General features: G+C 32.5%; 1 protein-coding gene across 3 annotated transcripts in view; it reads left to right on the forward strand.

Moving 5' to 3' along the window:
• The window catches only part of Atrnl1 (attractin like 1), a 725103-nt gene that overhangs the window by 127555 nt on the left and 583432 nt on the right, over positions 1–14116 (forward strand). For all 3 annotated transcript variants that reach the window (XR_009227328.1, XM_058581325.1, XM_046450211.2), the window contains one exon: positions 6232–6386. Coding sequence is in view for 2 of the 3 variants with exons in the window: in XM_058581325.1 (XP_058437308.1) it covers positions 6232–6386 (155 nt within the window). In the remaining variant the exon portion in view is untranslated. The remainder of the gene's footprint in view (positions 1–6231; positions 6387–14116) is intronic.

Raw genomic sequence — 14116 nt, forward strand, 5'->3', positions numbered from 1 at the left:
CAGTAGGTTTGCATAAGGGTTTACAGTTTCTAATGGTGGACAGAGAGAGAATGGGGAGAGGGGTAGGTTGTGATATTTATGAAGTAGGATGTGAGAATATAGAAGTATTAGATTATAGGATGAGTGAAAGGGAAATCAAAAGAAGTTGGCTATTAGCAAGATAAAAGGTGAGAGGTGACCCCATGCAAGGCTTCCTATTGCCTCTGCAACAGGTTGATGTCTGTTAGCATACCTAGCAGGGATACTTCTTGTGCACATGGACCCACAGGGACCTTGGTGATGGTCTTCCAAGTCCTGGTTGTTGTCCTGAGATGGAAGCAGTCAAGTCCCTAGTTAGTGACTGCAGTAGCATCAAACCTATAGGTACCTTGATGTAAGGCTTCTAGGCCCCAGTTGATGTCCCAAGATGGAAGCTGCCCCAAATAAAGATGGCAGAGTTGGCAACAGAGGTAACCCAAGATGGCAGTGGAGGTATCCCAAGATGGAGGCAACCCCTTTTAGAGATGGGCTGAAAGGATGGTCTAATGAGATGTCTTTGGGTGGCCTATTCCGTGATGCCACAGTGTGGCGTGAGGTGCTGCAATGGGCAGCTGCCTCCTGATGAGTTTGGTTATCATTATGTCCCCTGGTGGAGATTACCACGAGGGAAGGGCTATGGTGGTGGTTACAATGTCCCAAGATGAAGACAGTTTGGGTGAAGCTGCCTATTGGTGGATAGGGAACTGTAGCACCATGTTCCTCTCTGAGCGGGTAGTGCAGGTGTTCCAGTCTTGGCCCATTTTATTTATTTTTTACATGCCTCATGTTCTTTTGTTGCTCTATTTCTTTGCTGCTTTTTTGCATTAAGGAAATTATTTAGAAGTTTAACATTTTAATTTTTAAAAAGCTTCTTTTCTAGTATTGGTTGTAGGGCTTACCATATATGTATCTTAATCCATCAGAATATACTTCAAGTTTATATTAACTTTATTCTAGTGAGAGATAGAGATACTACTTTTGTAGGAGTTTATTCTTTCTTCCATCTTCCTTGGTGGTATTGTTGTTTTAAATATAACATGAATACATATTACAAACTCAACTATCTTTTAAAGAAGCTAAAAATACAAAGAAAAACAAGTATATATTTAAAGTGTTTTTTTAATGTCAACTATAAACAGAAATGATGAGTTTGGTTATCTTTTACCATATAGCCAGTAGGTTTGCATAAGGGTTTACAGTTTCTAATGGTGGACAGAGAGAGAATAGGGAGAGAGGTAGATTGTGATGTGAGAATATAGAAGTATTAGATTATAGGACGAGTGAAAGGGAAATCATTGTTATTGAATAATTTTGTGTAGTAATTTTTTTTCTTTTTTCTCTTTTTTTTCTGTGTGTATGTGTGTGCTGTGGATTGAACCTAGAACCTCGTGTATTCAAAGTATACTATCTTGAGGTATCCTCAGGTCTTGGTATTATTTCTTTACTTCAGAGGAGCTTTTATTCAGTTTATCTCTTTGTGAAATATATTTCTATATCTTTTAGCCCCCAAAAATCCAATTACGTATGTATTTTCTTATATAAATTGCTTTTCAAATTTATTAGAAAAAGACAGTTGGAGAAATATGCATTTGTAATTTGGTTTATAGTTGCCTTAGCTAGCATTCTAGGTTTGAATAATTATAAGACTGAATAAACTTCATTTTGTATCTTGTAAGGTTGATCTACCAACAAATTTGTTAGTTTTTGTCAATATGGCAGTGTCTTTATTTTTTAGTCACATTTGAAAGACACTTTTGTGTATGTGAGATTCTTGGTTGACATTTTTTTTTTAATTCAGTACTTTGAATTTGTCATTTCATTGTTTTCAGGCCTTTATTGTTTCTGATTAGAAGTCAGCTGTTGCCAGGCATAGTGGAGCATGCCTGTAATCCCAGTGGTTTAGGAGGCTGATGCAGGATCGTGAGTTCAAACGCAGCCTCAGCAAAAGAGAGGAGCTAAGCACCTCAGTGAGACCTTGTCTCTAAATAATACAAAATAGGGCTGGGGATATGGTTCAGTGGTTGAGTGCCCCTGAGTTCAATCCCCAGTAACACCCACTGCCAGCAAAAAAAAAAAAAAAAAAAAAGTCAGCTGTTCATCTCATTAGGGTTCCCTTGTGTGCATAGTCAGTTTTCTATGCTGATTTCAGGAGTTTTCTCTTACAATATTTTACCATTATGTATTTGAGTATGGATTTTTATGTCTTTTTTTTCTACTTGGAGTTTGCTTAGTTTCTTGAATGTGTGGATTAATGTTTTTCATGAAATTTTGAAGTTGTCAGCCATTATTATTTTTTAAAATTTTTTTGTTAACATGTATTGATTGTATATTAACGAAGTTTCATGTGATATTCCAGAATATGCATACAGCATAGTGCATACAGCATAGATCAAATACAGCCTTTTCCCATGTCCAAACTTCTAGTAATCATTGTTTTCTACTCAGCTCAACTTTTTTTTTTTAACCTTTACACACGAGAGATCCTGACACTTCTCTTTATGTGTCTGACTTATTTCACTTAACATATTATTCTCTACTTCCATTCATTTTGCTGTAAATGCCAGGATTTTATTCTTTATGGATGAATAATACTTAATTGTGTGTATATGCCAAGTTTCCTTTATCTGTTCATTCATTGATGGCTATGAGGGTGATTCAATATCTTAGCTATTGTAACTGGAGTTGCAATAAATATGGGCTTGCAGATATTGCTTAGTTATGTTGATTTCATGTCCTTTCTGTATATATGGAGATGTGAAATAGTTGGATCATATAGTAGATCTATTTTTAGTTTTTTGGAGCCTCCATACTATTCTCCATAATGGTCATACTTACTTACATTCCCACTAACAGTGGTTGAGAATTTCTTTTTCTGTACATCCTTGCCAGCATTTGTTATGCTTTGTTTTGAAAACAACAACAATAACAACAACAAAACTTTTCAACTTTCTTCTCCCTCTCCTCTGTATTGGTATTCCCATCAGAACAGTGTACTTAATGGTGTTCTACATTTTTTAGAGGTTCTGTTCATTTTCCTCTCTGTTCTTAATATTGTACAATCTATTGATCTATCTTCAAATTTACTGATTCTTCTGCCTGCTAATGGGAGTGTCAATCACTCCTCTAATAAAATTTTCAATTTCAATAATTATATTTTGCAGTTCAAAAATTTCCATTTTTTCTTAATTTTGACATAATATGATATTTTATATTTATAAGACATTGTCATATTTTTTTCTTTAAACACTGTTTTATTTACCTGTAAGAGCTTATTTCTAATAAGTACTTTGAAGTTTTCAAATGCAATTTGTCTTGCCTACTTTTCCTTTACTATTATGGGTCACACTTCTCTGTTTCTTTGTATATTGTAATTTTTCCTGAAAACCAGGTATTTTAGATAATTTATTGTAGTCACACTGGAACCTAATTCCTTTGCCTTTTCCAGGACCACTGCTATTTTATTTATTAAGTCATTTGGCTGGACTCTTGTAGTGAAATTTGTTTCCTCCTCCATGTGCCTATTCCAATGTTGTTCCTCAAAGTGTGTGGAGACACACTTTCACCCTCGGATGATAGTAATTTCAGCAAGGCTCTATTTTTTTCTCTAAGCTCTCTAAAGCTCTGCTTTTGTTGTTATCACATCCAGCTGTTAGCCTCCACCAATTGCTGACTGATTGTTCTATTGTTTTTAGCAAGGCTGTGGGACTTAAAAAGCTTAATAGAATTCAATTTGAGAACTTTATAGGGTTGTGTTGGAGGTCTGTTCTGACCATAGGAGAGCTTTTATTAGCTGTCCCTTCCCCTGGTTCTCTCTGTTAAACTTCCGTCTGGTTTGCAGTTTAGCTCACTGTCCTTGTGAAGCTAATACTAGTCTTAATTTCATATAAGAAAAATCTCCATTGTTTTTGAGTCTGCAATTAGTCTTTGAGTTTTTCCATCCTCTATTTTAAATGAAGTCAATTCCTTTAGGAGAGCTTTAGAGTTCCTTATCTTCTTAGTGTGCTTCTCTTCCTAAGCAAAACCTGTGTGCTGAAACTCTGGGGTTGTAGGTAGGTGAACTTAGTGGCCTGGTTCCCATTGGGTAGTATCACTCGCTGCGTCACGTGCAGGCAATTACATGGGGATTGTGGCCTGTGGTATTCTAAGCTTGTCTTGTCTGGCTTTGAACCTCTGCCTTTTCAGTGAGGTAGGATAAACATTATTGTTCTTGGCCTGCTGTGCCTAGTGGGTAGCTAGCACCTATGAATCCAGCCTGGGTAGGGTAAGAGTATCCAGATTTTTCATGCTTTTTCCTGCAGTAGAGCTTCTGTAACCCAGAGCTGGAGGGCATGAAAAATGCTGGTAGCCTAATACACTCTGTAAGATATCATTGGCCTGGACTAGAAGCTAAGGAGTGAAGGAGCTTTTTGTTTTTCCTTTTGGGGTAGAAATTCTGTCATTCTGAACTGACTGTGTGTGGCCTAGGGCAAGGAGGAAGGCAAGTAATGGAGTATGTAATGGATTTGAGGCCATACACTATTAATATTCTTACCAAAATTTAGTAGCTGTTCTTGAATAAAAATTCTTTAATTATTACTCTTTTATTTAAAAATTTCTGAGATCTTACATTTATATATATACATATAACTAGTGATATATATATACACACACACGTAACTAGTGTTAGCTTTAGCTTCTATGAATATATAATATATATTATACATATATATGTATAATATATATTAAAACTAAATACTAACTATAGTTCTTTCCCCTGGGAAGGTGTTTGAGAAAAGCCTCCTATTGTCATTCTGAAAGTCACCCTTAAATTTTTTAAAAAAATTTTTAAAAATTGTTGATAGACCTTTATTTTATTTATTTCTTTATATGTGGTGCTGAGAATCAAACCCAGTGCCTCACACATGCTAGGCAAGTGTGCTACTGCTGAGCTACAGCCCCAGCCCCACCCTTACATTTTAAAGCATTAAAATAGCATTATAATCCACAATTTTAGAGATACTACTTATATAGTACTAACTATATATACTATACATATTTGTTTGTGCCAGGTGTTTATTCATGGTAGTTATAAAATATTAATTCTTATTATCATTTGCCTATATTATATATTCATTCAGAGAAATTATACTTGTGAGCATATATTCATAGTACTTTCAATTAACATTTTAATTAAAAAACCTGAATATTTACCATTTCTCTAAAATGCATTGTAATTTTAATTTTTAGGTACACACAAAAGTGTAGATGTGTCCCAAAATAATCTTGAGCAAAAGAATCTACACACAAATGAGTATAATATATGTGTTCCATTTGTGTAACGTACAAAAACAGCAAAGCAAATCTATGCTCTTAGAATTGGAAAAGTAGTAATGTTTGGTTTCATTTTTTTTTTTATCTAGGTGCTGATTACTTAGTTGTGTTCATCTTGTGAAAGTTCACTGAATCTTAGACTTACGATATCTGCACTTTTGTGCATGTTATATTTAAATAAAAAGTTTATTTAGGGGTCCATATGAGTTCTATAATTTCAACCAAATAGAATTTTTAGTAAGTTTACTATGGTTAACTTTTTACTTATTTTAGTATTTAAAAGCAATGATGTTTTGCATGTAAGTGAAATAAGTGAAACCCAGAGAATCAAGGGTCATACATTTTCTCTCATGTGGAAGCTAAAAAGAATAAATAAATAATAAAAGGGATATCATGAAATTAGAAAGGAGATCAGTAGTATAGAGAATGGGGGTCAGGGAGAGGGAGGAGGGAAGGGAAAGGGGGGGTACTGGGGAATGAAATTGACCAAATTATGTTATGTGCATGTACATATCACAATGTGCATATCATAATGAATCCCACTATTATGTATAGTAATAATGCACCAATAAAATTTTTTTAAAATTATGATGTTTTGGGCCTCTAGTTAAAGAAGACTTGTTTCCTACCTTTATAAATGAAAAGATAATTCAAAAACGAATTGAGTTTTAACAATTCTGTTTGATACTTGTTTGAAAATCATTTTATGATACTGAGAATATTCAATTTTTTAAAAAAATATTGAAATTTAAGTGGTCATTTATAAATGGTTAAGAAAGCCTTGTTTTTTCCACAATTCCAGGAAAAATTCTATATGCAAATTCAACCCTTTATATAATTTATATATATAATCAGGGAGGTCTCTTTATCTTTTGTAATACATTTTTAAATTTTATTCTGTAGGACTATTTTGAAAGAAAGTGGGTTTGCCAGATATCTTCATTCAGCTGTTCTTATCAATGGAGCTATGCTTATTTTTGGAGGAAATACCCATAATGACACTTCCTTGAGTAACGGTGCAAAATGTTTTTCTGCCGATTTCCTGGCATATGACATAGGTATGTATCTGTTAGGATTGTATAAAGTAGGAAATATCAGAAAATTTCCCCATAAATATTCTCAAATACATTTGACAGCATGTTTATATGTCATTTTAGAGGTAAATTCAGTGATAGATTATGAGTGGCATTCTCTCTAATTGCAGCATGTTAGTATTGGTGTAGAGCCAAGGGAACAGAAGTAGTGGAGTGAGTTAGTGGTGGATACAGAAAATAGTGAAATCCATCTTTGAATGTCCTTTTTGAAGGCTTTTATATATATAATGTATCCCTCCCTATGTGAGTACTGTATCAGTCTATTGTGTTTATTATTATATTATTTTTGATAATGGATAGATATGGAATGCTGTCAAATTATGTAAATTTCAAATAGTAGGAATGCATACATTTTAGATTTAGTAGGAATGAGAAAAACTGAATTTATATTAAATATTCCAGATACTAAATATAGGAATCTGATAGAACTAGAGAAAGGAGTATGGAGAAGGTACAGCTAAAGAAGTAAGATTATGAGACAAAATGAAAATGTATAACAAACCTCAGACTAGAAGAACTAAATAAGGTTTTCCCCCCAGAGATTCAGAAATAAAGTGCATTTGTATTTTTCACTTAATTTAAATTATGCTACTGTCCTGTTGATTTCTGAATATTTAAATGTATTCATTTATTGAAATACTAAATTCAGCTATCCAGGAGCTCATTGTAATGACATCATTCCTTCTCTGTGAGAAGGAATTATTATTGAGAAAATGTAGCTGATATTTAAAATGTATTTAGCATTACTTAAGAGAACCTTCCAGGATGGCATAATGCAGTATACCAAATTGAGAATATCAGGAAACATTTTGATAAATAAAAATAAAGGAGACCAAAAAATATATCACATTGAATAGGTGCTAGAAATATACATTTGCTCTTAAGCATAGTCTGCTTTGATAAATTATTTCAAGTGGCAGCATATGAAGAAATTTGTGACTATTAATTAGGCACATTGATATTTGTTGTGTTGTAAATTTCTTTTGTAGGAAATTACCAGTAATAAAGTTAAGTATATAAAACTGTGAGCATTGGTCTGTGATTAATCATTTGATCCTAAATAATTAAATCTTTTCCTTTTTTTTTTTTTTTTTTTTTGGAGTGGTACTGGGAATTGACCCCAGGACCTTATGCATGTTAGGCAAGTGTGCCACCACTGAGCTAAGTTCCCAGCTCTTTTTATATTGTTTTGAGGTAGGAAGGATCTCACTAAACTGTCAGTGCTTGCCTCAAACTTGTTATCTTCCTATATCAGCTTCTGGGATAACTGGGATTATAGGTACATACCAGCATGCTTGGATAACCTTAACCTTTTTGAAATAATAATTTGACATGGTTACTAATGATGAACATGAGACTGTCTCAGCATTTAGAAGCCTCATAAATTAGTATCCGGCATCCAGCAAAGCGGTTCAGATGAAACACTGAATCCAGGCTGGCAGTGACCTTGTTATGGTTTATTCTTGACATACTGAGGCTATCAGTATACTATTCTGGCAATGGTAATGAGATAGATTATTTTTATGGAGGAAGATTAAAACTTTATTTATTTGTTCGTTCATTTTTCTTCTAGGGGAAAATATTAGGAAAAGTTTAGAATGTTGTTATTGTTAAAAATCCACCCAGTGGGACTTCGAACTTGTAAAAGATTTTTCAAGGAGCTTCCACACAGTGTCTCTACTTTGATGAAGTATTTAATATTGAGCTACTTGGTAGCTGACATATTGGGGATTTATTTTTATTTCTTTTATATTGTTGAAGATTATATCTTAGGTCTTATGTGTCAAAAATCTTACTAAGGTAAAGAAATATTCGAGGGTTTTGTTTCATAAAAGAGAGGAAGAAAGAGGTTAGATTATCATTATTCTAATTAGTACTGTTTTTATTAAATTCCTTGTTAGAAAAAAAATTCCTTGTTAGCAGAGTGTGAGATACTATGCCAAGAGAATTGTATACAGAAATCTGTAATATTTCTAACCATGTAACAAGATGTTATTGTCCTCAGAATATTAAACAGACAAGAGTAACAGAAACTTATCTGAAATTATATAGGTCCTAAATGATAGGTTAGCCTTTTGTAACTCCTGAAACTTGTGTTAGTCTTCCTATTCAACTACACCATGCTTATTGATTTGGTCCATTGTATGTTTTTAATTCCACATATATTATCAGACACCCTATATTTAGTAATGTTTGATTTTTAATGCTGTAGATAGAAGAAAATATCAATTTTATTTTTTAAACAAACTGTTCAGACAAGAGGAAGGATGGCATATTTTAAACAGTTTTATATTTTAACATAAGATTTTTTTTGGCCCCGAGCTAATAATATTGACAACAAAAACACAAAAGGCAGCCATGTAATTCAACATAGAGTGAAAGTTTTTTTTAATCTTATTTGATGATTTGTATATATTTCCCAGTAAACTTCCCCCATATAGTTTGTGTTTATCTTCCTAGGATGGTAGCACCCAGTGTTGGGAATATTTTCTTGAGAAAATTATTTTTCATACATTAGAAAATGTCTTTCACAATAATTATTTTCCTTATGGAATAGGTTTTGTGGAAATGGATAAGAAGCATCACAAAGTGAACCAAATAGAAAATGGATCTGTTTTGAAAAAAATATGTTGCTTATTTTTCTCTTCAGTATGGTATGCTAGAACTTTTTAGTATATTTAACTGTAATGCACCTGATGACTTAGTGGCTTGCATTGTTATATGATTTTTAAATGAATAGGAATATTTGTGCCAATTCTAATTTTTCTGCTCTAAAATGTACAATTTCAGCTTTAGGACTCTAATCAGTTATATACTATTAGTATCATTAATCTTTAAGATATGACCTTGCCTTCACTGTTCTCATTTTATTATGCATGATAGATGTAGAGGGTATATGTTAGTGATTTTCAGACATGGCTATACCTAGGCATTTCTGCGAAAGTTGTTGGGAAATAAACACCTGAACTATATAATCAGATTCTTTGATATTAGGTCCTGGACATCTATTTTCAAAAAGTAACTGAAATACAGCTAATAATATAACCAGAGCTAGTGAATGAGTCTGGATCAACTGTAACATATAGCACAATACATACTTAATGTTCTTGTTGTAAATCTAGCATGAAGTCAAATTTTAGAATATGAAAAAGATATTCATTTTTGTTGTTATTGTTGGTATTATTATTGCTTTCAGAAAGCCACCATGATACTCTTTTTAAGATTAAAGAGATCTTTGTACTAAAGATAGTCTTCTATTCAGAATTCAGATAGAATTCTAAACAAGATGAAAAATACTTATTAATCATATTTTTCTTTAGGAAGATAATACAAGATAACAGAAACATGAAAATATAATTTCCTGAGTTAGATTATTTCATATTCAGGCAAGGATAAGATTTGTATGAGAAATATATCTTGCAGAAAGAAGACTAGCTGACACTTCAAATCAGATTGAATTAATAATGGCGTTTAAAAATAAATTTCCTGAACATGAAGGTTTTACTTATGATATTAATTTCTTGGTAGATGATTATTTAAAAACAAAGTTAATAAAAGCTGAAAAGTAATTCTGTATGTGAAGGAATATAATTTAATTGGTAATTCAGAATAATGTATATGCTTAGCCATTTTATAATATAGTGCAGTCATAGTTCCATGTACCCTTAAAAAATCAATTCATTTATGGAGCATAGCATACATGATTTTGTATGAATCCTATGGTGTGACATGTATGTAGGTATATAGAATGGATACAGTTTTGTAAGGCATATAATTTCATAGCAAAATCATATTCAAATTAAATTATCAATTTTTAGAATAATCCAACAAAATGATCAAATTTCCAGCTTGCTTACTCTTTATGTTTATAATTATTTTTGTTTTTTGAAGGTTATTTTATTAGTTTCTCTTTCTGTTGATATTTCTCTATGCATTTATGAGTTTTTAGGACTCTTCCTTGATTGAAATTGGTTGTCACTTGCCTGACCACCTAAAATAATTTTGTATTATTTTAGGAAAACCCTTAAAATCATTCACCCATTTTTTTTCTCCCCCTGAAGTAGCCAACCACTGACTATTTTAAGCTGTATCTTTTGTTCAAGGTGTTATTTTTTTCCCTCTGGGTAGTAGCTTTTTTTTTTTTTTTTAAACCAAGCCAATAATTTTTTTAAAAAGAGTGATTTTTCATTTTGACAAAGGGGAGAACTATCTGTGTAAGGTTTTATATAGTGCTTGGTACTTTACACATGATTTATAATGTAATTCTTAACTATCTAGCATGTGTATTATTGAATTCAATTCATAGGGAAGACAGTGTCATTTACCATGGTTAAATCCAAAGTCATATAGGTCATAAGGTGGCATATTCAGAATATGAAGTGAAGTCTAAATTCAAAGTGTTCAAAATATATGTATGAGGATTTGAATTTGGTGTCAACATCCCTTATATACAAACAGAGATATGAAAAATTGTGGTATATATGTGTATTAAGAATTGTAATGCAAAAAAAGTACATGTATAATGGCATAATTTGATGTGAACATACTTTATATTCAGAGTTATGAAAACTTGTGCTATAAATAGGTAATAATGAGTGTAATGCATTCCACTATTGTCATGTATGTAAAAAATAAAAAAATAAATTAACTCAAAGTGTTTTGAGCCTACCACTATACTATGATGTTAGTTTTTCCTGATCTAACAGGAAAATTTTGAATGATCTTTTAATTGGGATGAGGATATCTAATATTTATTAATAGAATGAAAAACTCAAAAATATTTTTTATCAGTAGATTTAACATCCATTTGGATTTTATTATGCCTGCTCCCTCCCACAAAATAGAAATAATGATCAAGGTAGAAAATTAAGGAGAAAGAAATTAATAATAAACAATGAATCTCTTTTTTTAAAAAATATTTATTTATTTATTTTTGTTGTAGTTGGACACAATATCTTTATTTATTTTTATGTGGTGATGAGGCTCGAACCCAGGGTGCGCACTTGCTAGGTGAGTGCTCTACTGCTGAGCCACAACCCCAGCCTCTAAACAATGAATTTCTATCTTTAACAAATCTCTAAGCATTTTGAGAGCTTGGTTGGGAAACAAAAAAAATTATAAAGATTTTTGAAAGAAAACGTACACTAAAAGGGAATTTTTTAAAGGTTTTAATGAAACCCCTGGGGGGGGGAAAGGCTGGGGAATATAGTAGTATATTTAAACTCAAATATATCAAATATAATATTAGTAAATAGAGTCCAACATGTTGAAAAAGTATAATAAACTATGGCCAAGTAGAATTTATTCTAGGGATTCAGTTATTATTTATTTTCAGGAAACTTACAATTATAATTTTTATATCAAGGCTATTGAAGCCAACAGGAAATATCATTGTCTTTTAAAACACTGTAAACTGATTTCAGTTAGGATTGGGTGTCAAATAGTATTGCTAACCTTTCCTGCCAGAGAGTAGGAAAATCCTTGAATGTTTATTGAATGAAAGCCAGGGAAAAAAATCCTGAGGGGATGCTATAAGTATTTATGAGATATCCTAGGGGACATTGTGCACATTTAGAATGTTGAAAGAAGTTTTGACCTACAGGAGAAGATAAACAAAATCTTAAGTGAAGTACCATCATTTAAGGGACAATGGAAAAAAACTTGGGGCAATATTCAGAAAGTTTACTCTTCTATTACAAACGAGTTGAAATGGTTAATATTTTTTTATATCCATTTCATTTTAAGTACAAGAGTTTGAAATATGAGCGTTTTAGACTCATGTACATAAAATCTGTTTTATGTGCTATGTAATATTAATTTACAATATTAATTTATGAACTGGCATTTAAAATGGAATATTAACAATTTTCAAGGTTTTTCTGTAGAGCATAACAAATGCATATTTTTATGGAAAGACATGAGAATTTGTAGAAAAATTAGGCGATCAATATGAGTTTTCTATCTGTATTATTTTATGTTCAATTGCTAAGCTAATATCTGAGTTTCAACTTGAGTTCTTTTTGTAATTGTGGCCAGCCTCATGGGTAAATAGTTCTGATGATATAGTATTATTTGTTGAAATTTGGTTTTGAGAGAATAGTAACCCTGATTTTTTTGATCATATATATATCTATATATCTATATATCTTATATATATATATATATATATAAGATATATATATATTTATAGTTTGTAAACTGATACCTTGTAGCATATAATTTAGGGAAAAATCTCTATTCCAGAGAATATGTTTTATTTATTTATTTTCTGTGGCTTTTCTGTTGGTATGAAATGGTATTTCTGTCCATTTTCATGATGTCACTAACTATATAGAATTTACTCTAGTTTGTTTAGCCTTGAATTGAGTATGCAGTGAGACCAGTAATGTAGGAGACTTCATAATGTAAGAATGGGAATAGACTACATATCAACAAGTTAAATTAATTTAACATTGATTTTTAAGACATTTAATTTTTAACCAAATATAAAACTGGCATATTTACATTTCCTCCTGTTATCAGAGCAGAATGGATTCCCCATATGGCCATAACTATAAGATGAGGGAGTGGTACTGGTGCAGAAATGGTGGATGACATGGAGCTTGGACTACCTGCTTATGTAGATTGCTTGTGCCCTGTGGTCTTGATCATACTTGATCTTGGATACTATGTCCACCTTGAGTTCTTATTGGTGTCAGAGCCAACTCATGATGAAAAACTCGGAACAATGGTCATTTGATTATCTGTGGCCAGGCATTCTGTCTCTTCCAGAGTCCAGTAGATGAATAGAGGTGTACAATTTTCTACTCCAAATGGCATGGTTTTTGATGTGTGTAGTCTGTATGGTGACATTTTCACTGGGTCTTGTCATAAATTTCACTTGCTACCTTTTCCAGCAGTAACATTACCAATAGCTGGAGTGACTACTGGGTCATATGTCCCTAGCTATAGCATTGCTTGCAGTGTAGCCTGGACCTTCAGCAGTGCTCTTGTCCTCCATTGCCATCTAGTCAGAGCTGACAGTCCTATGCTGTCTTCCAGTGTGGGGATTGGAATAGTATTCTTTTTTTTTTTTTTTATTGGTTGTTCAAAGGAGAGCAACTAAGAACAGAGCAGGGAGGAAGATCATGAGGAAAAGATTAACATTAAACGGGGACGAGAGGTGGGAGGGAAAGGGAGAGAGAAGGGAAATTGCATGGAAATGGAAGGAGACCCTCATTGTTATATAAAATTACATATAAGAGGTTATGAGGGGAAAGGGAAAAACAAACAAACAAGGGAGAGGATAGGAATGGAATTGTATTCTTAAGAGTAGAATATGATGCCTTTTTAGAACTCAAAGAGAACCTGGGTATAGAGGCAGGTACTTATAGTCCTGGCTCTTGAGAATCTGAGTGGGAAGATCACTTGAGTTCAAGAGTTCATACTCAGCCTAGGCAACATAAAGATAATCTTAAAAAGACCGAAAAAGAAAAACAAAAGTTACAGAGAACTCAAAGAGGCCTGCCAGATGGTTTGTTTCCTTCTTTGTAAGTGGAGTTGTGAGATAAAATAGTTTGAGTTTTAATTCACATGAGATGGTTCAGAATGTTCTTGACCACTGGACCCCTAAGTATTTCACCAATGTGGAAAGTCTCTGAATATTTTTAGGTTTTAATCTTCTACCCCTTGAAGCATGTATGTCTTAAATCCTC

This window comes from Marmota monax, unplaced genomic scaffold (assembly GCF_021218885.2).
Source record: "Marmota monax isolate L192 unplaced genomic scaffold, Marmota_monax_Labrador192_F-V1.1 WCK01_AAM20220418_F8-fsc00004, whole genome shotgun sequence".
Lineage (NCBI taxonomy): Eukaryota > Metazoa > Chordata > Mammalia > Rodentia > Sciuridae > Marmota > Marmota monax.